General features: G+C 45.4%; 1 protein-coding gene and 1 long non-coding RNA gene across 5 annotated transcripts; both read right to left on the bottom strand.

Annotated features, from left to right (window-relative positions):
* Window positions 1-3568: 3568 nt before the first annotated feature.
* LOC118283640 lies at window positions 3569-9715 on the bottom strand. The gene is made up of 3 exons (XR_004784621.2): window positions 9642-9715; window positions 4756-5089; window positions 3569-3703 (listed from the first exon to the last, which is right to left on the bottom strand). It is a non-coding gene; the product is annotated as an uncharacterized LOC118283640 (long non-coding RNA).
* Window positions 9716-11713: 1998 nt separating this feature from the next.
* slc2a15a (solute carrier family 2 member 15a) lies at window positions 11714-26894 on the bottom strand. Of its 4 annotated transcripts, XR_007031555.1 has the most exons (14): window positions 26725-26871; window positions 23406-23676; window positions 21305-21403; window positions 19508-19668; window positions 17719-17843; window positions 17174-17319; window positions 16802-16934; window positions 16494-16681; window positions 15448-15558; window positions 14713-14814; window positions 14332-14407; window positions 13411-13538; window positions 12173-12589; window positions 11714-12051 (listed from the first exon to the last, which is right to left on the bottom strand). XR_007031555.1 is itself a non-coding variant. In XM_035605859.2 (13 exons), exons 2-13 carry the CDS (start codon window positions 23448-23450, stop codon window positions 12335-12337), a joined length of 1569 nt encoding a protein of 522 aa, XP_035461752.1. In that variant the 5' UTR covers window positions 23451-23676; window positions 26725-26871; the 3' UTR covers window positions 11714-12334. The 4 variants fall into 4 exon arrangements, 3 of the variants coding, with proteins under 3 accessions (XP_035461752.1, XP_035461755.1, XP_035461756.1); XM_035605859.2 differs by having other exon boundaries at window positions 11714-12589; XM_035605862.2 differs by lacking the exon at window positions 23406-23676 and having other exon boundaries at window positions 11714-12589; window positions 26725-26894.
* Between the last annotated feature and the right edge of the window lie 779 nt (window positions 26895-27673).

Here is a 27673-nt window from a genome sequence, read left to right on the forward strand (position 1 = left end):
TCCTTCCAACCGAAGAGACCGAAAAAAGCCCTCAGATCTGTGCGGAACTGGAACCCTCCTCGCATTAATACCACGAATCCAACATTTCCATCTCGCTCATGTTTTCCACACATTGGCTTTCCATCGCCTGATCTGATCACCTCATCTTCGCCCCGCGGCGGTTTTTCGTGGCAGCGGCGGGGAGAGGCCTTTCCAGCGGCGGTTAATCTCCATCAGGCGGGTCACCTCGCGTCCACGCGGCTTGCGACAGGGGACGCGGCCGCGCGACCCTGGAAACGATGACGTGCGCACACTGCTGCCGCGCTGTTTTTTTCCCAGTTACGTGGTGTTGGCGACAGGACCTCTGGCCGGGGCGATGTTCGGCGGCGGAGTCAAACAGAAGGTGCTTTCAGCGGACGTGCCAACTCGCATGAGGTCACCGTTCGTTTCTTTGGGGCCTCGACCGCGCAACGCGAACGTCCGCGACCGACCGACTGACGAGGTCGCACCGTCGGTCGCCCCGGGCCGAGTGTTGGACGGAGCACTCGCGGCTATTCCGTTATCAGCGAGTGTGATTCATTGCTGCCGCGTGCGTCCGGTGTTTGCACAGTCCCGCCTGCCTGCTGCACGTCCGTCGCGGGAATGTGCCGAGCCCCGAGAGAGGAAACTCACGAGCGGTGGCGGCGAGTCGCAAATGCTGTCAGACGCATTGCAATGCACCGCAATGTTCACTGTAAATACTGTAGGTCTGTCGGGGAATGAATCGGATTATAAATCACGTCGCCAACTATCCTCTACCAACCACAATCACAGCCGCGACCCCGACTGCATCTGCTCCGGCGACACGTGAGTGACAGAGGGCGAGGACAAAAAGTTTGGAGCGACACCGTCTCCCTCTTTTCTCATTCCTTTCTCTCGCCGACACACACGGGGACACACAGTCGACACACAGTCGACACACAGTCGACACACTACACTAAAGTCTCAGAGGGAGCGAGGCAACCTGTGGCCTTTGTTCAGCGGCGGCAGAATGAATATGTAAAGAAGAGCTCATAAATAAAGAGCTGAAAACCCCCCAGCTGAGGGCTGCTCTGGGCCGGCCTCCAGCCACACACACACACACACACACACACACACACGCACACACACACACACACACTGGTCCTTTCAGGCAAAGACAAGCAGCACTCAATCAAAGGTCTGTAAGGGAAATAGTTGTTAACAGATCAATCACCTGTAGGATGAGACCCACAGAAGAACAATCCATCGATGGGGCTGAAGCTGTATGCTAATGGATTGCTGGTCCAACACACACACACACACACACACACACACACACACAAAGTAAGCTGCTTCTGCTGCTGGGACATGTTTTTGAGAAAGCGCAGATGATTACAGTTGGGAGAACTTAAGAAAAAAAAATGGATCATATCACACAGGAAACATATTGGACAAATTTGCAAGAACCACTTAACAAATGTTCTCAGATCTTAATTTTCAACATCTGCTATTCGTGTCCACAGTGGAAAACCCTGCATAACGTACTGTAAAAAGAACAAAAAACAAACCCATCGTTTTGAGTTTAAACTCCCCGGACGCTGTTGTGACAGTCGCACTGAAAAACATCACCTGGAGTCATTGTAGTTTGAACTACGGAGGCTCACAGTGCTGCGAGTGCCAACGAGGCCTTGGAGAAGCCTTTAGAGGCTGGCGAGTTTGCCCATCGCACTGTTCCACGTTAGGCCACGCGCGCGCTTACGGACGTTCTGTTCGCCGTGAAAACGACATTCGTCCCGATGATGATCTTTGTGTCGTTGGCTGCTCATGGTTTCAGAAAGGAACGTGGAACAGTTGCGGTGAAAAGTGCGAGCACTGGATTTTCATTGGATATGTTTTGAATTTGGGAATTTTGACCTCAGCTCAGCAGCGATGATCATTTCATCCACCGGCACTTTCACGAGTGTAAGTGTGAGGGTTTTTTTCCGACTCTTTGGGACGGGGGGGGGGGGGGGCCCTACATCGAACTGGGTACCTCACTAAGGGGGTTTCGGACCACCGTGTCTTTATCAGTCTCCTGTTCTCACTAAATGGTCACTGGTCGCGGACCAACGCAATCGCGGGTGTTCTTGAGAAGAAAGGCCTTGAGATGTGGTCGAGAGCGATCCAGCGAGTGGCTCCAGAGTCACTTTTTAAAAACTGTGCAAAGGCAAAGAGGATGTGGACGCGACCACAGTGACCAATCATGGTTTCTCGTGTGACTTTTGTCTTTGTGTTGAGCACGGGCCTCGGCGCGTCGTGTGAACGGTTCCAAGAGAGAGAGAGAGAGAGAGAGACACCGAGAGCATAGTGCACATAGCTGAAATACCTGATGTTGAAGTGTGTGTGTGTGTGTGCGCGTGTGTGTGTGTCTCCAGTCTGTGGACTCTGGCCAGCCTCCGTGGATTTTTCCTTCCCCTCTTCTCTCTTCCGAGTCCCCTTGCTCTTCGTCCTCGTCTCCGGCCCTGCGTCTCACCTCCTCTTCCTCCGTCGCTCCGGTGTCTCTGAAGCATCGAAGAAGATCTCGTTCACGCTCCGCACGCCTGACACCGCTCCGAAGGACCCGCTGACTGCATATGGCAAATTATGGCCATTATTATCAGGAGACAAATCTGCAAATGCTTTTTTGGATATTAATTAAGTATTCATTTCTCCGAGAGACACAGAGACAAGTCATCTGTCTCAACTCGGGCAGACCTCTCAATTGTCCGCGTTCTCACACATTATCTTTACTATCAGATCTGCAATTTGTCCGTGTGCCTCCGTAGTTATAAAGCCCACATACCGCCGGTCGGCGGCGGCGGCGGCGGCCACCACCAGTGAGTTCGACTGCTCCCAGCTCGCTTCACGCGGCCGACCAGCTGCCCCTAAATTTGGAGAGCACCCCGCATTCTGACCTCCATGGGAAACGCACTGAAAGGAGCCAGAAGGGAGCCCACGTGCTACTGTCGCGGTACCGACATCGTCCAAAGATAGTCGCAGTACGAACGTCTCACCTGAAGAGAGGCCGCGGAAACTCAATTCCACCGGAGAAAGAGCAAATACTGTAAGATGCCATGTATGAAATTGCATGGGGCAAAGTTAGGATGAGGATGCATGTGATTTTGTTCTGGTTTTCAGAATAAAAGAATTTGTTAAATACATATATGGGAATAAAATGAATTGGGGACAATATTGTAACTGTGAGCATAAAGCAAGTCACCCTTGGCCATTATAAATTGAAAAAAAGAAACTTGAGTTCATTTGAGTTCAGGCAAAATCTGATTAACAGACAAACTGAAATATAAAAAACTAAACTAAGCATCACTCCACTTAGTCCTCAGCAGCAATCGTCATGTTCTTTCTTGCGGCTCAAAAGAAACATTTTCCAACTCACAATGGGACTCGGAGAGAAAAACATGACAACTGTAAATCCTCCTCCGGCACATTCTCTCTCTCCCCCGTCATCTCTCCCCATTCACGCTGCTCTTCTGCTTCCCAAAACCCGATCCTGTCGCGCCTCCCACCACCTCTTATTGTGGCCCTGCTGCAGCCACTGCCGACGGTGTAATCATCATAGCTGTGGCGGGCCGCTCGTCATACCGGGGCTCCGCTGTGATTTGGACAAATTGCGATGAGATGTCTTTGCTCCTCCGAAGGGTGAAACAACACCAGTCGGGACACATGGAAGCTGGATCAGGAAGAAAGACTAGAAAGGGAAAGGGAAGAAAAACATATTCTCTTTGTCACGTGACAGAAGGTGATGCCTTTTTTTAAACTTCACGTCTCGTGATTGCTAAGACAATAAGCCATGCAAATATGATACGTCACACGGTCGGGCCTTTAGATTGACACCCGCCAACAAATTGACTTTGGCGCGTAACACCGCAAAGTCACTAGCCAATTTGGCCGCTGATGAACGAGGCAAATAGCACGGCGGGCTGCAGAGACGGTGCATCATCAGTGTTTCGCCAGATTGGTCTGCTCTCCGCCAGAGAGATTTGGGGCGGTTGTCCGCGCATTTGTCTCGCAGACGTGTTCTTTGTGTTCAACTGCTTGTAGAAACTAATCCTACATTTCCCGTGAACACCGAGTCGCGACGTGCCGTACGGCCGCCGGCTACGTGCCTTTGGCGCTCGGTCATCGATTGCGAGCGCGCCGAACGGAGCGGTGCGAAACAAAACCAAGGAGCTGAGAAGTTACGCAGTAAAGTTAACGTCAAATTGGGGAAAAAAAACTAAAACGTTGAGATATTTTTCGTGAGTTGCAAAATGTGGCTAGTGGAAAATCTGATTGGCTTGTAACTTTAAAAATCTACTAGCCATGTTGGCTGGTGATCAAAAAAGGTTAGTCCTTACTGAATAGTAATACTAAACAGAAGTAGCAATTTTGAATTCATATCGCCAATTTCATGTTTGTGCGTCTGTGATGTCACGTGCCACACGTGTAGCCACATTTCTCGGAGCCAATCGCGCTGCTGCAAATGTAGTGTATGTGCAGGAAATGAATGAAAGTTCGTATGCTATACAAAAGCATGGCCAGTCTTCTGTTTGTTTTTTTCTTTGTGCGTGTTACTTTCCACATTTATGATAACAACCAGCTCCACTTGTCGTGTCCTTTGGAGATTCCAGGCTCGCTTATTTGCAATTATCCAAAGCAGCTCAGCTTTTGCATAGTTTATGCATGAGAGTGGGGAGGAAGAAAAAAAAAAAAAGTAGCATCAGCATACAGATAAGACATCTGCATGTCTGCTCTTAGCACCTCCGCAGTTCTGTTTGTCGCCGACGAGACTTTCAATCGCTTGTGAATACACAAACTCCCGCGTCTGCAGGTGCGTAGTGACCCGACCGGTCCGCTGGACGATCCCGCCGAGGGATGCTTCACTGCCGCACCAATTCCCTTTGTCTTTCATGTCTTCTGGAATTTCTTGTGCGTCCGGCGTCTGGACATCACAAAAGCCTCGTCCGCAGTGCAAAAAACACAAGTCCAAAAGTTTTTTTTTTACGACTGACTCCAGGGTTGAAAGTGGCCCGAGGTCGACCTCACAGATCCGGGAGCATCTTCCGGTGCAGGGCCCAGAATGTGGCTGCCGCCGCTGAAATCACAGGTTACAGATGGTCAGTTTTTGTTGTTTTTTTTTTTTCTCTACGTGGACCGAGCTCCACCCGACACGAGGCGGGACACACCTCTGACCACGAGCTCCCCTCGGCCGGCCGCACGCCGACCTCGGCCTTTCTTCAGCCCGGCCGCGCTCCCGTGAACACCAGATGTCACCGCGAGACATCAACTGATGCGCACGCTTGAAGATGTTGATGTTTGACTGAATGTCTGCGTCTTTTTTGGAACCTCTTTGCGTAATTGTTGCCTTGAACTGAACAGGTCATCTGATGCTTGTTTTATAGTGTGTGAGTGTGTGTGTGTTTCAGGAGGTATGTTTCCATGTAGCGCCGCAGAAAAGGGATTCTCATCTGCTCCACTTTGTGGTTTCTAATATCTACGTCTAGTTTGACATGCACGTATCAAAACACATCCGCGGCTGTAATATGTTCTTTGTTAAAATATAGCCCCAATTAAGTTCTATCAGTCATGTCATGATAACGGTTTCATCCTTATCTATTGTATCTGTTAAAGGTCCGTCAGGCTGGGGGACCTTTGACCTTCAACGGTCACGGGGCTTTTCCGGCAACCAAATCAGCAAATAGCCACGAACGACAACATTATTATATTTTAACCGTGACGTTTCGCGACCTTAACTGCGTTACAGTAACCATGACGACTGCAGGGGTCCTGTCACCTTAAGACAATGCGGATTCCGACCGTTTCGGGGAAAATGCACCTAGAGATTGTATCAGGGGGCGGAGGGACACACTGCTTGGCCGGTTGTTTCCGATTGGAGGACTTGTTGCGAAAGGGAGAAGTTCTCTGATTCTGAGAGCCGGACACGAAGGCTTGACACCGTCAGCTCTGCTTTACTTCTGCGCTGCAAATGTCCGAATGTGTAATTATGCTGTCGTCTTGTAGCCAGTTTTCCAAAGGAGTACAAAAACTGACAAAACGGTCCTGCTAAAGTTATAATCCTGTAAAAGTTGGTGAGCAGTTGCTGACATCGAAGGTGTTTTGTCGAGTGTCCCGTTAAAGCCATGTAATCAGTGAAGCGCTGTTAAAAACCTCAATCTACTCAAACGTGCACTTCTACTAACCCAAACCGCTATTCGCACCTAATCTAACTGCCATTCAGGTCCTCCAACGCCCCAACGGCTGATCATATTTTACACCCCTGGCTCAAGTCGCGGCTCGGCCCGATCGCCGCGGCATCTGGAAACCGCTGCCATTGTTGTGTTTCATGTATTAGTGACCATAAAGGGCCTTCATAGGGCCCCAATAGACAACTCTGTGGGATCCCACGGACTGAACACAGTGGGCCACAACCGGGAAACAGTTGCATTGTCATTCGCCGAGGCAGACTCGGGTCTCCCTTTTGAGCAGTGTTGGGGGGATCCGCCATTACAGGTAGTTGTGAAGTGTCGCTACTTGTCGAGATGAGGGCCCAGTACACAATGCACCGCCGCGGGGACACAATGACTTCAAATAGGTTTCAAGGTAAACTCCCTCCGCACAATGGAAGGGCAAGTCACAGACACTAAGGGCCACCTTGCGTATTGAGCTGTGTATTGCGATCTGCCGCTTTCAGGCCTCCGAGAGTCGTAAAGTGAACGGAGTAATAACATGTCTGTGCCACGTTCTCCAGTAAAAAAAAAGGACAGAGAACGGAGGGGCCGGGGTCACCGGCGTTGTTGTGACCGTGGTGTCATTGAACAGAGGGAAGCTGCTGCAGCAGAGGGCCGGGGCCCAGTCGAAAGGGTCTGGACAGGTTCCCGCTCTGACCGGACTTTAACGTCACCAGTGTCCTCTAGTGGCAGATTCTGTGTAGTGCAGCGACACGAATCAACATCAAAACTCCTGTCACTGTTTTATCTTATATTATTTTACTTATACATAAAGCGAGTGTAGTGTATATATAGCACTATAGTAACTTCTTCTCCATTAAAAGAGTCACTTTTTTAATACCAATTTTTAAGGAACAAACATATATATATGATTAATCTGAGTATTTTTCTGATGCAGCCGTTCAGTGCAGAAGTGTGAAAATGTCGTCCATGGATATATCTGGCATCATTCTGTTTTGCTTATTATCAACACAAATCACATATAAAGACCATTTATAAAAAACATGTTTCTACTGGAACCTCAAATGTTATATACATATTCACGTTCAGGCTCAATAATTTAAATCCCAAAACAGCTGCTCGGTGTAGTTTATTTTGTCAAATAAAAAATGAGTAAAATGCTGCATTTGTTACAATATGTGTTATAAGACAGTTAACGTCGGGTTGAGTTTGAACATTGGATTTGTTTGCAAAAAGAGAAAAATATTGAATATCACCAACTTTTCTTTTAATTAGAAAGGCTTTAAATCGTTAGTGAGCATTTAATAAACTTTATTCCAAATTCCCACAACTATATGGACTTTGCATTAGAGGCGAACAACAGGACAATTTGTCATTCATCAGTCAGATCAACAGAATGAGCTCTAGCCCTCTTGATACATAATCTACTCTATGTTTTGATTATTAAGCTTTGTGAAGAAAAAAAACAACAACTATATAATGAATGATCAGTGTTTCTGATTCTGCTGTGAGGAGCGTGATGTTAGAAGCTTTAAAACTGAGTCGATTTAGTTTTTTATGATTTGATGTTTTTGTTCATCTTGGTTATTGTTTTTTTATTGTTGCATCTTTGCTCGTGGCCTATTTCTTTCAGGTAGGGGAATGACATACATATACCATCATTTATAAAAATCACTTTTCATTGCTAATTGAAATCTGGGATGGCTGTCACGTTCGCTGTTAAAAGAAATCAGGCATGTCCTTGAACGCACCCGGAGTTGAGTTAGGCCGCAATCAAATGGTTAATTATTAACCTTTGACCCTGGCAAATAGCCTCACATTTCCACTGACGCTGCTCATCCACTTCAAAGCCAACAGGTGGAAAATCACTGTAAAACACACACACACACACACACACACGTTGAGGACTGAAAGGCCGCAATCAACATGTGACTGTCTTTAATGATGTGGGAGAATAAACGTGAGCAAGAGGCAGAAACCAGCGCAGCTCAGATGCTTATTGGCCCCGAGCCACGTTAGCATACCAGTATCTGTGGCCATGTCTGTAGCCCCGGGGCAAGGCAGCGGTGATTAACATTTAAAACAGGGCCCGGGACTCCCACACTACCCCCCCCGCCACCCCCCACCACCACCGCTCTGCTCCGGGGAAAGATGATATACAGTAGAGTGGGATTTCAGCTGCTCGACCTCTGATACGATGATTATGAAAAGGGTCATCGAACGTCTGTGGCTGTGTGACAGATTTGCGTGTCTCACGACGATGGGCACACGTGTGGGCGTGTCCCCGCGTGGATGCATTTTTTTAAACGACTAAATCTACGCAGACCTGCCAAAGTTCTGTGGTCTGTGCATCATATTCACATCACACTCACAGGTCTTAACTTACTAAGAACTTAACTCTCCATGAGAACAGGATCAAGATCACCAAGCAGCAGAATTACATCTTGCCTAGTATTTTGGATTTGTTGAATAATACAATATGACTTTTACAAACCAAACAACACTTTTCAAAAGTCATGAAATACAAACACTGACTACATCACGGCCCTCGCCTGCTGTTACAGTAAATGCAATTTCCTGCAATTTTTTTGTAAGCGGCAGTCATCAACGATTGACCTCACAGGGCCAGATATCAGATGCCACTGCTACAGTCAGAGCAATCCACAAACTACAGGTATCGCTCCTGAAGCTGACGGTCACCGATTAAGATCATTGTGACATCGTAGACGTCACCGATGGCAGGTTCAGGATCTCCTCGTCTATTTCAGATCCAAACATTCACAGATCCTCACACCTCAGCCGCTTCTCAGCGACTCGTCTACTTGAATCATCAGCTAACATTACTATAATGTACTCTACTAATATTTAATTTACTCATATGTGTGTACAGCCTCATATCTCTTTAATCTGTGCTGAATTACCGGAGAAGAGATACAACTGTACAGCCATTCCTCAAGGAAAAGATGTAAACGCACTAAATGTAGAAACATTCTAAACATATATATATATACTGACACTTTTCACGGGATTCCCAGGTCCGCCGCGAGGGAGTTTCGTGTGCAGTGACCACGGAGCAGCTGTCTGCGTTGGCGGCACGGTGCCAAAAGCATAAAGAAGAGAGAGAGAGTCGTAACACACTCCGTCACAAAACACTTCCGGCCCGTAGCAGAGACGTGCCACATTCGTCGGCTACCTGCCACGGCATTTACACATCAACACACACAACACATCCTCGGCCCGGAGAGGACAGAGGGGCAGCGGAGGTCGGAGGTCAGAGGTCAGGGCAAGAGAGAGACACGGGAAAGGAGTCAGAGCTTAACAGTGACGTGAAGAGTGAGTTGTGCACGAGCCAAACTATATTATTGAACATGTTAATAATCATTCAATGGGGTCAATTCCATCTTTCAGGAGCATCATATCTCAAGCGATGCGTCACGTTTAGATGATGATTTTTCCCACCTTTTTTAAAATTGCAGTAGTCGTAGAAGAGAATCTCTCGCCAGCACACGCTCAGTCGTGGTCAGAGCTGCGCGGCAACCGAATAAGATCACAACTCTTTGTCCATCTGAAAACTTAATGAGTCATTTTTTGAAAGTCAAACGTTAATCAAGTATCTTTGTCGTCTTCGCTTCTATCTGGTCTCCGGAGGAGAGTGACAGAGCTGCGCAACATCTGTCCAGATGTTGTTGGTAACAGACCTACAAGCTGCGTTTGAGGACGAGCGCCAACAATAAGGAGATTATTTTATTACTACAACTATTATTATTCTTCAAATCTCCACATCCCGGCACAGTTATGACTGTGAAGCCCTGCAACAGCCAGTCATCATCTATCCTTCCTGATGTTATAAGGATGATGTCACACATCTGGATGTAAACATTCCATTACATTCATGACTCACCACAATTATTATCAGCTTTGCAAATGATTTAAGAGGGAAGTTAATGCACTTAACGTGTTTGTTCGATCTCAGAGACGCACTTGGCTGAGTAACGGCGAAGGAGAACAAAAGTTTTCTCTCTGCCTTACAAGAAAACTCTGCGAAGAATCTTTAACCGAGTGCTGGGCAGCTCTCCTTTCTGACCACTGGGAGGCAGCAGAGAGTCAGGGTTCATGTTGGAGGAGTCCAGAGGGTCAGCTGCTTTAAATCCATAATGTCAATCTGTATGATTTCTGTATGAATTCCGTTTCTGGGTGGTGGAACTGTTCATGCTGCTGATCTGACACTCGTCCAGTCAACTAAAAACATAACGTCCATTATTTGGAACGTATTGTGAATATATTTCAGGAACCAGAGCTTCAGGAGAGATGGTTATTAAAAAGACACAAAGACACAGTTTTTTTGCAATATTATTCAGTTATTTAGTCTCTCAACAATTTAAAAAGGCTGATACAATAAAAGGCAGATTTTTACATTTTATATATATTTCCATATGTGTACAGTGCACAGTACTCTGATACAGTCTGTAAAAACGACTGTAGAGGGATTTCATTTCAATCACACCGTGAAAACAATATTAACAAGTCACACAACTTTACAACAACGTGAAGACGATGTAGTCAAAGACATGCACGGACGTTATTTTTTACTGAAATATTCAAATGATCAATTAAAAAAAAATGTGAAAAGATCATTTCAGTCTCTCACACACACACACACACACACACACACACACACACACACACACACACACACTCAAGTGTCCATGTTCACTTCCTGTGATGATGTTGATGAGTTCTAATCCTTTGACCTGTGTTTCATGTTAATTTGTGGGTTGCCATGCCAACATGTGTGTTGCTTGTGTTTTTTACGACTCGAGCGTTGCATTAAAAAACGGTGAAAGCTGGTAAGCGGTGGCGTGTAGCTAGCTGCACTGGCTCAGGAGGTTCGAGCGGGTCGTCCAATAATCGGAATGTCCGATTGGGCAAGACACCGAACGTTTAATCATAGTGTGAATGTGTGATCTTAAAGTACAGCATATAGAGTGTGTGTGTGTATGTGTATGTGTATGTGTATGTGTGTGTGTGTGTGTGTGAGAATGGGTGAAAGTGACTTGTAGAGTAAAGTACTTTGAGCGGTTGCCATATACTAGAAAAGCGCAAAAATAAAGTCTATTAATACAAACTAAGAAATTGATGAAATTGTCATAACACACACCCCCTGGCAATACTCACCCATTTTTATTTTTTTTAATAAATATCTTTTGACGAGAAGCTGCAATTCACATCCCTGTTATTTCTCTTGGTCCACTTTCTTTTACAGTTATGTTCATCTCATCTACGTTCATTGCCAACGGGACATTTTTCTGTTGCTGCTAGCAGCTGAACTTATTGTGAGTTTGGACAAAAGCTTCAGCTAAAGGAATGTGATGTAATGCTAAATTGGAAAACAGCGTCTTTACTTTTGACCGTGCCAACAAAGCTCTCAGTGCTCAGTGTCTAACGATTAAACTTGTTTCCAGGACGACAAAAATAAAAGCCGAGTTGTGAGGGAAATAGTTTTCCTTTGAAAATATATAGTACATCAATAGTTTATTAAAACACAATTCTAGTTTATTACAACTTGGGCCATGATTCCTTTCGACTATAGTAACACGGTACTCGCCAGAGTAACGGCCGAGAGCTCGGAACATTGACGTGATGCAGTTGCAGAGAAAAGAATAAAATACACCAGCAGTTTATCCAGATGATGTAAATCTGTGTGCACATCTGAAGTCAGCACAGAAAGTGGCCATGTAAACTCTGATGGATTTTCTCCGGCTAACCTGTTTGTGTTTGTTGTCCGGTCGAACCCTTTGCCCGGTGATGTCCCAGACTTCAGCTGATAGCTCGGTGAGTAGAGTGTTTCTACCACTGAGAGGAAGAGAACCTATGAAAAACAAGAGCCAAGATGTGATCTACCGGAATTTTCCTTTCAGGGCTAAAAACATTTTTCGTCGATAATGCAAGTAGCAGGACTGCAAACTCTATTTTCTGCAGTGTTTTTGAACCTGAGTGCGATCCATGTGACCAAGTCCAGCTTTCACCCGACCAGAGCGTCACGCGCTGCGGGGGAAGTTTGGTGAATAACAGAATGGAGAGGAGAAGGTGGCTGGTGTGTTTTTTTGTTGTTGTTTTTTTTGTAGTCCCCAGTGAGAGGCCTGAAGCTCAGCTTAAGGCACGGAAGAAGAGCTGTCCAGCTCCAGCGACGCGTGCTCCATGCCGCCGTAGCCGTTCATCTTCTTCAGCTTCAGGTGGTCCACGTGGATCAGGCCCTGGGTCTCCGGCACCGCCTCCTTCTTGGAAAACATGCGGCTGATCTCCATGAAGGTCTTGCCCTTGGTCTCCGGGATCACCACGTAGACGTAGACGGCCACGGACAGACACACGGTGGCGAAGACCAGGTAGCAGTAGGAGCCGGCTGCCATCTGACGGTCGGGACGCGGCGGGCGGACGGACGGATCGTTGGGAGAAAGGAACAGAGAAATGACACACCATGAGGAGAGAATCACATCATCTTAATAAAAACACATCATCTCAATAATATGGCTCATTTTGTGGAGTTGAAATTGAAATGATGTTTGAATCTAGCTTCTTAAATGGATACTTTACTGAATAGTTCCTGGTTTCTTTGCTCCTCTATGACAGTAAAACTAAATATCGTTGGTGTGTGGACAAAAACAAAACATCATCTTGAGGTTTTTGGGAAACACGATCGATTTTCACCATTTCATAACATTTTTTTGGACCAAACAACTAGTCGATTAATAGAGAAAATAATAATATAGTCGCAGCCCTAATACGGTTTGCATTTTTCTTGTTTGATTTAAAGTGCAAACGATTTTGACTCTGAAATTCTTTCTTCAAACGTGGCGCACAAACTTAGCTTGGAAAAAAATTGTCACTGACAACGATTCTCTTCGAAAAGATTTTTCTTTTCGAAGAGAATTGTTGTCAGTGACAATTTTTTTCGAAGAGAATCGTTGTCAGTGACATGTTTTTTCTTTTAAATATTTCTGAATATGAAAAAGATTTTACTAGATGCTAGAGGAGAGTTGATCACAAGCTGAAGGGAACATAACCGGTCCTAAAAAGGGCGAGCGCTTTCTTGACGGAGCTTTCGAAAAAAGTGTAAGTTAAAAATGGGGATTGGAATTGAACAATCAGATTGTTTACATTTGTCTACCGTAGTGTATGTTGGTTTTATCACACGTGCTCAAGGTTCAAGCTATTACTGTGTAGCTTTCACCTGTAGGAAGGGGAAGACGAAGCCCACAGTGAAGTTGGACACCCAGTTGAGTGACCCTCCGACGATGTAGGCGGCGGGGCGGTGCGACTGTTTGAACAGCTCCGCTGTGACCAGGAAGGGGACGCCGGCTGCAAAAGGAACAAAGACAAACTTATTTCAAAAAATCCACCACCTTGTGCAAGGGAGCAACATTCCCACTGATGAGTGGCTGTGCATAGAATATATATTATTTATGTTGCTGAGTTGATTATTTGTGTTCATTCATCATCATTTCGCACCAATAAGGCTCACAGAAGGCTAATTAGAGAAAAAAAGAATCGGCGTGAGGGGACAGGAGAGTCATTTATCAAAAAAAATGCATATTACTAATATTTATTATGATATTCAATTATTAGAACCACATCATTTGTCTCTCTTACAGGGGGAACATGGATTTGTCACGAGGGAAGCGGGAACATCTACAGCTCACTGTGGAAAAACCTTGCTTACATTTTGAAATGTACAATAATAATTATGATATCATATACAATCTACCGTATGACTTTTAAATATTATGACTTAATCCATTAGTTGGATCTTACAATAAGTAGAAATTATTATTTTTTTGCCTCTATAAGGTTTGGCCTCTAGAGGGCGCCGTTCAACAACACGAAGCAACCTAGAGGAGATCAGTGGTTCTAAAAGAAGTCAAACAGAAAGAGCTTTGATTTTAATATTGAAATCATGTCCTCTTAACAAACTGACAACATTTTTTTACAGATGGTGGATTCAATTTTGGGGAATCACAGTGGACATTTTCTTTCAAAGCTGTGGGCGTGGACTAAATCATTAACAGTTAAAAGAAAATAGAAATGTGTATTTTACAGTCAAAGGGGCTTATTTTTGTCATTTGGGTGGAGCAGCCGTGTAAGAGCAACTTGCCTGGACCGATACAGAAGCCAGCGATGATGCCGACCACGCAGCCAACGCTGATGTAGCGCATGAACAATAAGTGAACCTGCGGGGAACAGAAACGGCACAATCAGTTTGAATACACTGAACATACTGGAGTACCCCGACTTCCCAACGCCGCTTCACACCTCAGCTCCACGACCCTGCGTGTACATCACTGATCTACAGGGCAAAGCAGGAATACAGTGTGTGCCTCACTTACAACTTGTAGACCTCATGAGAAAGATTTCTCATGAGGTCTCTGTAAACTCACACATTCCCCCCTTTTTTTTTGGTCACCCATATCTCCCTGTATTGGAATGTTGGGGTCATGAGACACACACGCACACACGCACACACACACACACGCACCTGTAAAATGAGTGACAGTGTGATTCCCGCACTGCAGATGCCCATCATGGCGAAACCCCCGACCATGAGCGGCCTCCTGCCCAACTTCTCTATGGTGAAACACTGCAGGAGGAGAAGAGGCGGAGCTCGGGTCAGATGTCGTCGAATAAAATAAAATACACACTATAGATGCAACGACACAGACCTCAGTAAACTGTAGTGTATCAAAAGGACCGGCTTGACATTTCTTTCCAAGAGTCAGACGTTCAGAAGATTTCAATCTTTAATCGCGGCGAGTTGGGCACAGAGTCAGGATGTGGTTTTTCCCCGAGGTTATGACCCATATGAATGTGTCCTCCAGCTCTATTGACATTATCCCAACAAGGCTCCAATTTGAAGAGTACGACTGTATTGGAACCTGTTTGCTTCCCATAACGAACAGCTCGTGTCCCAGATTGTTGTCCAACCGGTCTTGGAAAGAAATTCCATCTATGATTATTATCATCCAATTTCTATGAAGGAATTTGCTTCAAAGCAGCTTCTTGCAGCTGTGGAAAAAAACAAACAAGTTTTTTTGAAAAGTTCCAATCTGATTTTTTAGCAAAAACCGACTAGCTGTGTCCATCTGCTTCCAGTCTTTATGCTAACCATAACATGACCTGACTCCATCTCTGTATCACACAGAAAAGATCTTATTATAATTCATACCGATCAGTTGGTGAAGTATAATTGCACCGCTTTAATTTCTGAGTTTACCCCAATGACTCCGGCGATGATCTCTATTATCCCCGTGCCGGCCGTGGTGTACTGGATCTCTGGAGTCGGGATTCCTGCATTTTCAAAGATGTCGTTGGTGTAGAACCAGATCTGCGGTGGAGAAAAAAATAAGCACAGGAGAAAAAAATGAGGTGAATTCCTTTTTTTTCTCAGTTCTGCTGAGTGACTTCAAATCTAAAAACCTGCCACGTTATGACGTCACGACGACCAGTAACCTCACTCCACTGACCCTCTCTCATTATGGGTGTTTTCCAATGTACAGTAAAATGGCAACTTTTATCATTTCCTGCTGGCTACAATATCACACCGTCAAGATTAGTAAACGTTTGCTTGAGATCCACTACACTTCACACGGCTACAACCACCCACAGATGGCTCCAGAACAAAGTCATAACTATAGTTAAAAGTCAGTTATCGGCCGGCGGAGCAGCTGATGAAGGTAAAACATACGTTCGCCTCGAGAGGAAATTCAAACGAGAATGCGGATATTTCAGGAGCCGCAGGCTGCACAGGTGGCACAGAGAGACGGCAAGACATTTAGCTCACATTCAATTCTATTCACTTTCAGGCTTTAGGACAGGAGTTGTATTAACTGTAGACTCACACACACACACACACACACACACACATGCACGCATGCACGCACGCACACACGTGGAGTCCGGTGGTGTTCCAGGAACGGTGCCAAGGTTTCGCCAAACAATCAAATGCACTGAAGAAAGATCAGTTCAAGCATCTGCCACATGACAAGTCATCATTACTGCCTCAAGGCTGCCGTCAAGCAGCACAGGCAGCACACACCCATGTTGGAGCTAATCAATCTTAAACAGCAGCTACTTCTATTTACTGCAGTTTTCAGAAGAGATCACGTGAATGACCTTTGACCTGATTGAGTCAAAAGGACGGTGAGTTTTTCCTCTGCTGGGACATGGAGAGTCGCAGTCGCTGCAGTCTGTGTCGATGACCCGTAGTTCTGACGTATTACGTCTTAAAACTATAGAGAAAAAAACCTTGAGTATACTCACAGCATCGATGCCGGACAGCTGCATGCCGATGTTCACGACCGCCACACTGAGCACCTGCCAGCGCACCGTGTCGTCCCGCAACAGTTTCCACACCGACAGCGTCTCCACGGACGACAGCGAGCGCTGCTCCTCCTGCATCTCCTCGATCTCAGCCTGGATGTTGCACTTGGCCCGGTACCACTTCAGGGCTGAGGGACGGAGGGAGCAGAGAGAAAGGCTCGTCTCAAAATGTATCACAGCCAAACTGTGTGTGTGACATTGCTCCAATTTAAGTGGACTTTCTGTCCCAGAATGCTTTTCCAACGGACCTGTTATGGTGGCGTGGACGTTGTGTTTCTCCATCAGCAGGTATCTGGGGCTCTCCGGGAACCACGGCAACAGCATCAGCTGGATGAAGGTGGGTACCACCACCACTGAAAGAAACAGGGGCCAGTGCTCCTCCTGTAACAACACAGTCGAAACATAGACACACACATTGCTCTCATCGGGTCTACTGGAATTGTAAATTAAAAACACATGAAGTTTAGGACATTTTGACTCAAAGGTTTATTAATTCATGGATGAAGTGTAGAACTCATGGGATGATGTCGAGACACGCTTTTTGCTCCACATCATCAACACGTGACTGTTGCTTCAGTACATGATGACTGTTGTGAGAAAGCCAGCGTTTCAATCACTACCTTTCCCAGAAGCTCATGCAGGCCGAGGATCTGGGCGGTGAAGACTCCGGTGCCGATGAAGATGCTCGGCACGAGACCCAGGAAGCCTCGCAGGTTCTTCGGCGCTATCTCACCCAGGTACATCGGCACGACGCTCAGAGAGATGCCTGCGGTCGAAGCAGACAGACGAGGCTGAGCTCCATTCAATAAAAGCACAGATTTTTACTCCGATAAAATCCTCTACACAGAAATCACTCCATGATTCAGTGACAGTACAGTCGTTGGACGCTCAAACAAGGCACATGGAGGTCAGGACATTATAACAATAACAGGCTTGTTGAACATAATCAAAGTCTTGCGGGATGAAAAAGGATTACAGCTCTGAAGCTATGACTGGATGTCAGAGGAAGTATGTAATGTTAATTCTTGTGCACCCTAGAAAAATGTGGGGAAAAAAAGCATTTCTTTATGGAGCTGCTTTGTGCACAGGGGCTTAAACTAGTCTCTGCATACATCTGGTCATATATGATACGTGTGTGTGTGTGTATGTGTGTGTGCACGTGTACCTGAGTGAATTCCTGTGATGAAGCGGCCAATGATCACCATCTCAGGTGAACCACAAATCCTGCTGAAGCCCATGAGCGAGCCGGCAATAAACACCAGCACTGATGTATTTACCACTGTACCTTTCCTGGAAAAACACACACACACACACACACACACACAATAAATATACATAAAAGCATATGATCCAGAGGTTTATGAAAGCAGCAGCAGCCCCTTCCCCCTGATATACACACAGTCGTAATGACGGACATTTTTTTTCTGATTAACCATAAAATGCCTCTCACAGCTCACATAAGATGTGATTAGCCATAAAAACAAAAGAATACTGATCAGCCCGTAGATGGAATTATAAATCACCTGTCATTTTCATTTGCCTTTTAATGTCCCACTCACTGTGGCTCTGACATATGGTGAAGATAGACAAATGGAGATTTCAGGTGACTTGTGGAGGACTGGTGCACTCGTGAAGGGCAGAGGGGTCGAAAACGATGAAGGACGAGGGGGCAGCAGAGGAGGAGGGGGGGGGGGGGGGGGGGGGGGGGGGTGTTATCAGTAGCTCAGAGGAAAGACACCTGTGTGTCTGTTTCTTTCTCTGTGCCTCATCTTGTGTTATTCTTCTGTTATTGTATATGAAACGCAACATATACTGGCCTGTACGTTTATCAGTGTATCAGTACATTTTCCAGTATGAGCTTCAGTGTGAGTGTGTGTGTTGGTGGGTTCATGCTGGGGGCGGCACCAGATGCCGCTGGAAGTCTCTCAGGCTGCCGCTGCCAACTGGCCCCTGTCCAGCCTGGTGGTTGGTCAGTCTGGGGGCTGGGGGGTCACTGGTGTCAGAGCAGAACCGACATCCAAACACAGCTCTGACGGCTGCTGAAGACAAATTCCATGCACAATGTCAAACTCTACTCGAGGAGCCCAGATTAAAATCTCTCCAGAGACTGAGTCAGGTATTTAAAGAGCAAAGTGTGGAGTTTTTGTGCATCATGTGACATTGTGTTCTCCACTGTGCACTGTGGGGTAGCAGGTGGAAGTAAATCTGGGAAGTTGTTATTTGATGAAGAGGCGGGACTCCCAACTCCCTCTCATCCGGGGTTCCATGACTTTTCAGTGACTTTCCAGGCTCACCTTCCTCAGATTAAATAGGACCGAACATGGATCAAGATTAATTACTGTTAAAGCACTAAGATTTTTTTTTATATATATACAATAAGAAACAACAACTCTTCACAGAAACTGACAGAGGACATTTACAACAACCGCCAGTCTGCCGTCTCTAAAACAGCACGGCAGAACAATAAACTGTGTAAGAGCCAGTGACTAGAACTCAAGGGGGCTGGTTGGAAAAGTTCTGGAGAAAATTTCCGGAGCCCCATTTGCGTTTCACATACAGTCCCTCCGGAGAAGATCGGCAAAATGTCCGGACTTTATAAAATAGTCAAAGAGGACACGCAGACTATTTACGGGTAAGGTTAAGTTAAAAAGGAAATCAGAAGAACTTAAATTTCTATTTTAGGTCTTTTTTTAAAAAACTTTCAAGCTCTTTACATTTTCCATAATCCACAAACTTTCAAAAATGTCATTGACCACTAGCTGATCCATGTGCAGTAGTTTCTCTGTTACAACATAATCACTTCTCTTGCCGGAATCATTATCGATGTGTTTTTGGCTGTGATCCATCAGATGAATACGACAGTTGTGAGAAACCACCGTTAAACTGTTGCAGCACTATTCCACAACCGAGAAAATTGTCCTCTCCTGGACAATCTGAGGAGACAAACATCTCACCTGCCAAAGCGAGTGACCAGCATGCCCACGACCAGGGAGCCCAGCAGACCTCCGATGGCGAAGACGGACACGGTGAGGGAGTACATGAGGGTGAGGGTATCCGCACTGAGTCCGGTGCCATTGCGACTCACCACCGTCTTGTTGTAGAAGTCCTTTATGTACTGAGGGGGTCAGAAGAGGGAGATATTACAGGAAGTGGCAGAAACACTTCTTGATTTCCCAAGTTTTTCCCGATTTGCCGCTTTGCCACATTTTGGGAGGATAAAGGAGCGTTTTGTTAAACTGTCAGAGGATACACCACATATTATGTGGTAAAGGCATCATGGCGACTAACTCTGACATTTAGCTCTCTGTCTAAACCCCCTTTTCCCTTTTATGACTTCAGTCTCCTAATTCGTTTTCCCAGTTCCCCAAACTGACTTTACTGAACCGCGGCTTCTCGGCATCTGACTCAGTTCGAAGCCCAATTTGGGTCGATTTTAGTTTCGATCCTTTTCCACCTGGTATATCAACTCTTGGAAAACCTCCTTCTGACTGAGTGGATATGAATATTGGGGATTAGAATTGATATCAGGGAAAAGGTCTTTGTGCAATAGCAGGATGAGAAGGAGAGAGATATTGAATTAGACAAAAAAAAAACGCCAGTTGAAAATGATTTGTCAAAATATGTATATAAATGATATGTAGTGCAAAGCACTCTCCCAATAAGCTTCAGATAAAATATCATGTAGCTGAATCAAACAGAAGAGGTGTGAATAATATCCATTCTTCCTCTTCCTCCTCCTCCTTCTTCTTTGCACGGAACTCCAACGAGGACATCTACAGCTTTTCTTAGTAAAAGAAAATGTATGTCTTCAACAGATATTTGAATTGTGTCAGTATTAAAACTTGACTTGTCTCTCTCTGTCTGTGGTTTTATCACTGTAAACTCTTCCTCACTGAAGCTGCATTCCCTCGAATAAAATCCTGTATGTCAGGCATTTCACATTCCTCACAACAAGCAGCCCTTCTCTCTCTCTCTCTCTTTCCCTCACACACACACACGCGCGCGCGCCGTTGTAAATAGGTCGTCGTAGGTCACTTTTAGTAACTCTACATAGACAAACATTCTCTTAGACATACACTTACCATAACCACTGTTTGCTTATAACATTAACCCTCATCCTGAACCTGAACCTGACCCCAAAATTGGACAAGCTGTCCCCAATTAACTGTATTTCACACACACACACACACACACACACACACACACACACACACACACACACACACACACACACACACACACACACACACACACACACACACACACACACACACACACACACACACACACACACACACACACACACCATAAATACTCCTGGGGTCTCTCCTGGTGAAAGGTCGTGTAGCGTGCGACCCCCCCCCCCCCCTGTCGACAGCCAGTTGTGTAGCATGAGCTCACTAGACTGGAGTCGTGTGATGTGAACTTCACTGTGATCTGACGACTTTGAAAGTTGTGTAGTTGTAACCTTGGCATAAATGAAGGGTGAACAAAATGGGCTAAAACTGCATGGGGCCACCCGAGTGTGCATCATACACACAACTTCACATTCCTTAACAAATTACTCTTACTATCACTTCAATCATAAATCACTTGACAGTCGACCCGCAGGGAATTTGGGACCATGTGGCCTGTTGGCCTTTGGGCACTTTTTTCCCTGGTTGATTATCCACTGGATCACATTGTGTGTGTGTGTGTGTGTGTGTGTGTGTGTGTGTGTGTGTGTGTGTGTGTGTGTGTGTGTGTCTTACCACAGCGGGGGAGTTGACCACAGCCAGATTGTAGCCATAGAGCATGGAGCTCCCGAAGGACGTGAGGAATGCTACTGCCAACAGGGAGCCGGTCAGGTGCTGCAGACAGAGGAAGAGGGAGAGAGAGAGAGAGAGAGGTGCGAGTTCAAAAGTGAAACAATACCGTGATGTAGCTTTTGTCAGGAGAGAGTGAGTTCTTGTTCCAACTGCAACAAATGAGACCACGACGAAGACTGTTGGCTTTTTATCTATCTAAGTGTTTCTCCAAACAAGCTAAATCAGAAGGAAATCCGAGTGACCCAAATTCCATCCAACCTTTTTGAGACAAAGAGTTAAAGCAGTTGACCTATTTCCCTAAATGAGTGTTGCACTAAATTGTTGGTATTGAGAGGAGGACAGTGACAGGCGTAGTTGTGTGGAGAATGACAAGACGAAGTCCCTCTCCCTGACAGCTGACTGGGGACTGGCTGAAGAGAGTCTGTCCCTTAAGGACTCGGCAACCACGAGGAAAACTCTGGGCCTCATCGCAGGAAACGTTTTGGTATTCTCATTTTAAATTACTCTCTCTTTTTCGTGCGCTGAGTTCGTACGAACGTGACACATCAGATTCCGCAAACGCTTTAGAAATGTGTGTGAATTACACGCGTAAACGCGATGAATGCCAAATTAGCAAAATCAACAGCCCCGTAATACCATATAAGGTATATAAGGCAGTTCTTGCCCCAGATGTCAGGAAATGTTCATTCATGAAAATGGAAAGTTGAAGAACTTTATGAGTTTGGAGATTGAAGTTCTGCTTCAACAGGGGATCAAACCGCCGACCTTCTGCTGGGTGGATGACCCGCTCCTAGATACAAGAGTGGCCTACCAAGAAAATAGAGACCCTAGATGCACCAGCTGGGGGTCAAGGCTCCCCTAGCCCCTCCTGATCTACGAGCTCCTATTGACAGCAGGTGAAACCACTGAGACAAACACAAGTTAGCACCTGAGAAGACGACAAGGGGGGAAACGTCAGTGGAGTGAACCTGTACAGCTCAAGAACTAAACTATAGCACCACCACCTCCGCTGAGGCCTGGCAGAAGAAAACTACAGCGAGTACAGAACTGCACAGAAGACGAGGTGAGACCTGCAGGGAGACATCGGGGGATTCCCATCAGTGATCAGGATCAATGGGCACCTTAGAATAATTGATAGGGAGAATAAAGTCTGGCGTATTACAGTACCTGATTTAGCAGATTGAATGGGTTGAATGAAACCAGCCTAACAAAGATAGATTTCACATGACTCAAACACACACACACACACACACACACACACACACACACACACACACACACACACACACACACACACACACACACACACACACACACACACACACACACACACACACACACACACACACACACACACACACACACACACGAGTCCAGCTGTTGAGATGGTGCCAAACGTGTGTGTGTGTGTTGGTTGTAACGCTCTAAACACTGACACACTCAAACTCACACAGCCAATCAACCTGAACCCTTGTCCAGACACGAACATCCATTTCTAATTATGAGTGGGTGAGCTTATTTGGTTATTACACATAAGATGTACACATGTTATTATAAGATATAATAAATTGTTAAAATTATTATTTTATTTCACGATTCGTCAATGCTTACTACTTGTTTAAAGTAGATTTGATCCAATAAGAGCAGAATTAGTAAATAAATACTGAACATGACCATTACAGCTGATGACAATTCCTTTTAATAAGAAGTTCCCTTACTTGCAATTCATAGGTTGGTTGACTTCACTTTCTTTTCCCAAAGGGAAACACTAGTAAGTTCACCCAACTTCTGGAAAAATTAAGCAGTTTTTACAGTGCAAGTTTTTATTTTAGGATTTTCAAGCTTGGTTACCTACAGTACTTTGAATACCTTATATGGTGTTGTTGGGTGCAGCCAAACTTTCACTCAAATTCAGGATTACAAGTTTGAAAGTTGGTAGTAAATGCCATCAGCTGCTGAGACTCCATGTCTGAAACAATACTCAGTCAGCTGACACTATACTGGCACCGGACCTGGCCGGATTGTTCAGTCAGTCTCAACTTACCGCTGTGATCTTCCCCGACGACGGAATTAAAACCTCCTCAGCCATTTAAGAAATCTGACAGCTAGTCCCAAAGCAGCAAACGGCAGAAGGGGTTCCTCTCTCTCTCTACACTGCAGAGAATCTCATGGCCGCAGCGGCGGCAGCAGGCGTGGTCAGACAGATTAAAGTTTCCATGTGCAGTGTGTCGGGCAGCAGTCCACGGGCTCCCGATAACAAGCCCACACAGTGTCATCACATGACGGGGAGCAGCGTGATGGACCGAGAGAAAAGCCTGCTGGAAGCAATTAGCTTTAAGTGAATTTACAAAGGGGCAGAAGAGAAGACACAAAAGGGACTGCATTTAGACAGCGCTGAACAACCCCTCCAAGAATTCTACTCCACAGGTCACATTCATGAATACAAATATACATGTTTATGTACATCCATCATCTTATAATAAGTGGGTACTATTCTATGTCGGGCCTCCAGCTGTCCGTCCAGAACTGGCAAGCTACCCTGAGCCCGACTCCTGCGCCCCAGATGGGGCCGGACCAGAAGTCCAGGGCGACTCTCTGAATGGCCCCCATCATGCCTCTTGGTGGGATCAGAGAAAAGGAGTCTGAGCCAAAGAAGCAACCAAGTTATTGGCAACCAGGATGTGACAAATAGGGTTAGCACTCCAAGCATTTTCGTCCACTCGTTCCCAGACTTAAGTCCTCCAGATAGACTGGACCGCGTCAGATCCCTACACTGTCCCAACGTCAACGTTTCTCACTTCGCCCTGTTCACCCATGTAGATGAGGCTTTTGCATACAGGGACGTGGTGTCCCTCGAACATTAAACATTGTCCAGATTGGAAATCGTGGTTATCTGCAGTAGGAAGACGAACAATTCTCAAGGAACCAGGCAGCGAGAGACCCATGAGCTGACCTGCCCAGCAAGAGCTCAATAGCAAAACTGTATGGTTGACCAAAGAGAGGACAACCGTGTGTCAGCGCTCGCTGTTCACCGTACATTGAGCCCCATCATACAATAAATCAATCCAAGCCAGGAGACAGCCATCAATAACAAAACCCCTAAAAACGCAGGACACAGAGACGAGTGATCCGCCCTGTCAAAAGCTTTCCCCTGGTCCAAGGAGACCACAAGCACTCCTCAAATAAGGAAATGGTTGTCCACAATTGTCCTGTGCATGCACACAATAGTATAGGTTGGTTCTGTGTCTACAGTTATTTCCAGGACGTCCTGAAGTCCATTCGATGAGGCACCTTTAGAGTCTAAACAGAGGAGGGCAGCAGGCCGCCAACCGACCAGGTCTCCTTCTTTGGGCAGCAGGGAAAGAGCTGCTCCCTGACAGAAGACAGTAAGAGATCCTGTTCTGAAACTCTGACAAAACACCTCGTCAATCATATTCCTGAAACATTCATGAAAGTCAGTGGAGAGATCCTCATTCCATGGTACCTGTCCTGATGCCAGAGACACCTTCTAGTCCAGAGCAGCTTTAACTGAGCCGTAAATGAGCCAGAGTTGGCAGTACAAGCTAATTTTCATCTGCCGTCCCTATAGCCAGTTCTTAGAAGGCAACCTGGCATAAAGTGCTGCGTTGTTTTTCGCACCAAAGAATTCAACGTGGAATTTGGTGCTTGGTTCCTTTATCTCACCAAGACTAGCGGTCACGGGAAGCACAGGGCCCCTCTCAATATTTTGACGAGTCCATGACCTTTAGCTGGAGGAAACAAGACTGGAAACAAGAGTTCCCTTCATTCTCTCCTGCTGCCGGAAGGAGCTCGGCTGTCAATCATGACGTCCCCCCACCCCCCCGTTTTCATAGCATCAAACCAAAACTATACTGGGAAAAATTTATAATTTTTGAACGTAACGTCACAAGATGAGAACGTCTGAAAACTCGGCCGCTGATCATTCAGCAAACACTCAAGGAAAAGTAGCGTAAAAAAGCTTACCTGACCATGCACGACATATGACGGAGGTTTACAGGGGGACAACCACAAAACAGGGACAGAAAGGAAGAAAGAAAAGAAGAAGAGGGGAAAAGAAGCCGAGAAGTGAAGAGGTGAGGATTGCAAGAAAGTTGAAGAGAGGCAGGAAATGGGGAAATGATGGTAAAAAGGAAAGGGGAGCTGAGGAGATTAGAGCAGGATGAAGTGATTTACAGGGGAGGTGAAAGTCCAAAGTAGGCCAATACAGAAATAAATTGAAACCAATGTATCAGTGGAAAAATACATCCAGGGGAAAAAAAGAATTTTCACTGTCATGTAAAATGATTTGAAATGTTTATTATAGACGAGAAAAAACATCCTAAGTCACAATTTTGGTCCTTTTGAATGTAAAACTTTTGAAAGTTCCATTTTAATCCACCTCTTCGCAGTGAGATTATGGCTCAGCGCATGTTCTCCCACCAAACCAAAATCTCCTCCTCCAAGCGACCGCACAGCGGTCATGTGCTCACAGTGCTGGTTCGCAAGTTCTGTGAAAGATCACTGGGTAACAATCACCCGCCTTGCATTACAAATCTCTTCAATGCTATGACTGTACCTCCACCGCTGCCACATGACAGGCTGGTTTTGTTCCAAACACACAAACAAAAAAAAAGAGCCCAAAATAGCCCCACGATTTGTCACAGTGCACGAACTCATCACGCTCCATTTTCACTACAGAACGAGATGAGTGTTAAAATGCAGAATCACTTTGGTGGATAAAATATAATTTATCATTTGCTCTCCAACCGCTTCACACACACACGTGTCTATTTTTAGCCAACTTCTCATGATCCCTGCAATTGTTGCGTAGTTAAGGACAGCAACTATGTCCATCAGAAATTATTTATTATATCTGTCTACTGTCAAATCAGTTTAGGAAGACATGTACTTGTTGCTTCTAACAAAACGCACATGATTTCGTTAAATATGGATAAGTCAGTTAGATAAAAACAATGCAACATTTGTTCCACGCCCCCGCCAAAACAACACATACAAATGTTGTCTGGTCATCTCCATCAGCAGGGTGGCATCATCATCATCATCATCATCATCACCGTAGTGACAGTAACAACCATGTGGCTAAGGTCAAATAAACACATTTTAACTTAATGATTTAGAAGTTTTCCAACCACCCTCATTTTGTTCTTAGTGGCTATAGCATATTTTAAATTGCCTCTTTGTTATTTCACATACATGTACAATTTGTGTTATATGTATGTGTTGTTGATTAAGATGTTTAGTTTGTCACAAACTTGTTTGAGCTTACAGTGAAACAGTGACAGTTAAAGCTATTTACACAGTCTGTGCTTGGCTTAACACTGAACATGAACTTTTATACTCACACTCGCCGTGTTTCCAGATGTTGGAGAGTGCTCCTCCATTTTTGAAAAACAACAACAACAACCTGTAGTTTAAAGCCAACAGGAGCTGTGTCAAGTCGGATTAATCTCCTCAAGTGAAGTCACAGCTTCAGTTGGGTCTAAAGTCTACGAGACTGAAATGATAAAAAAAAAAAAAAATCTGGGTTGAGTTGAGTGTACGAAATCTCAGCTGCGCCCGTGGGCCTCACTGGAGGACCCGCCCCCCTCACCTGACGTCCTCTGATCTGTCACACTCTCATAAAACACTCAGTGTTTCCCATACATTGATTTAATTTCAATATTGACTGCCACGCATTGATGAGCTATTTTCTTTTCTACAATTTCAAATGAGCACAGTATATTATTGTACAGCTATTCAGCTGCATAGTGATTTGCTCAGCTTCTTCTTGCCCCGTCTCTCTTCCTCTCACACACACACACACACACACACACACACACACACACACACACACACACACACACACACACACACACACACACACACACACACACACACACACACACACACACACACACACACACACACACACACACACACACACACACACACACACACACACACACACTATTGACAACGGATCTGCCTGTCATAGTCAAGTGGCTAAAACACTTTATATAACTAATTTGTGATTATAAGCAGCTTACAGTATTTACAAGTAACAAAACAACGTATGTGAGTGTGGGCTTATGGGGCGGTTAAGATCTGAATGGATTTACAGAGCCAGGGCTGAGTAGAAAACCCAGATCTTTTTTTTCGGCACGCACACACAGATCCGACAGCTTACGGACGTTGAGGAATTATTCGCTTACTGCCCCTTTAAGGCCACTGTTGATTTTGATGGTATCGATCTATGTTGGTAAAAGGGACAAATGTTTCTGTACTTCCACTCAAAATACAGATGAAAGATGG

Source organism: Scophthalmus maximus, chromosome 10, assembly GCF_022379125.1.
Source record: "Scophthalmus maximus strain ysfricsl-2021 chromosome 10, ASM2237912v1, whole genome shotgun sequence".
NCBI classification, from domain to species: Eukaryota; Metazoa; Chordata; class Actinopteri; order Pleuronectiformes; family Scophthalmidae; genus Scophthalmus; species Scophthalmus maximus.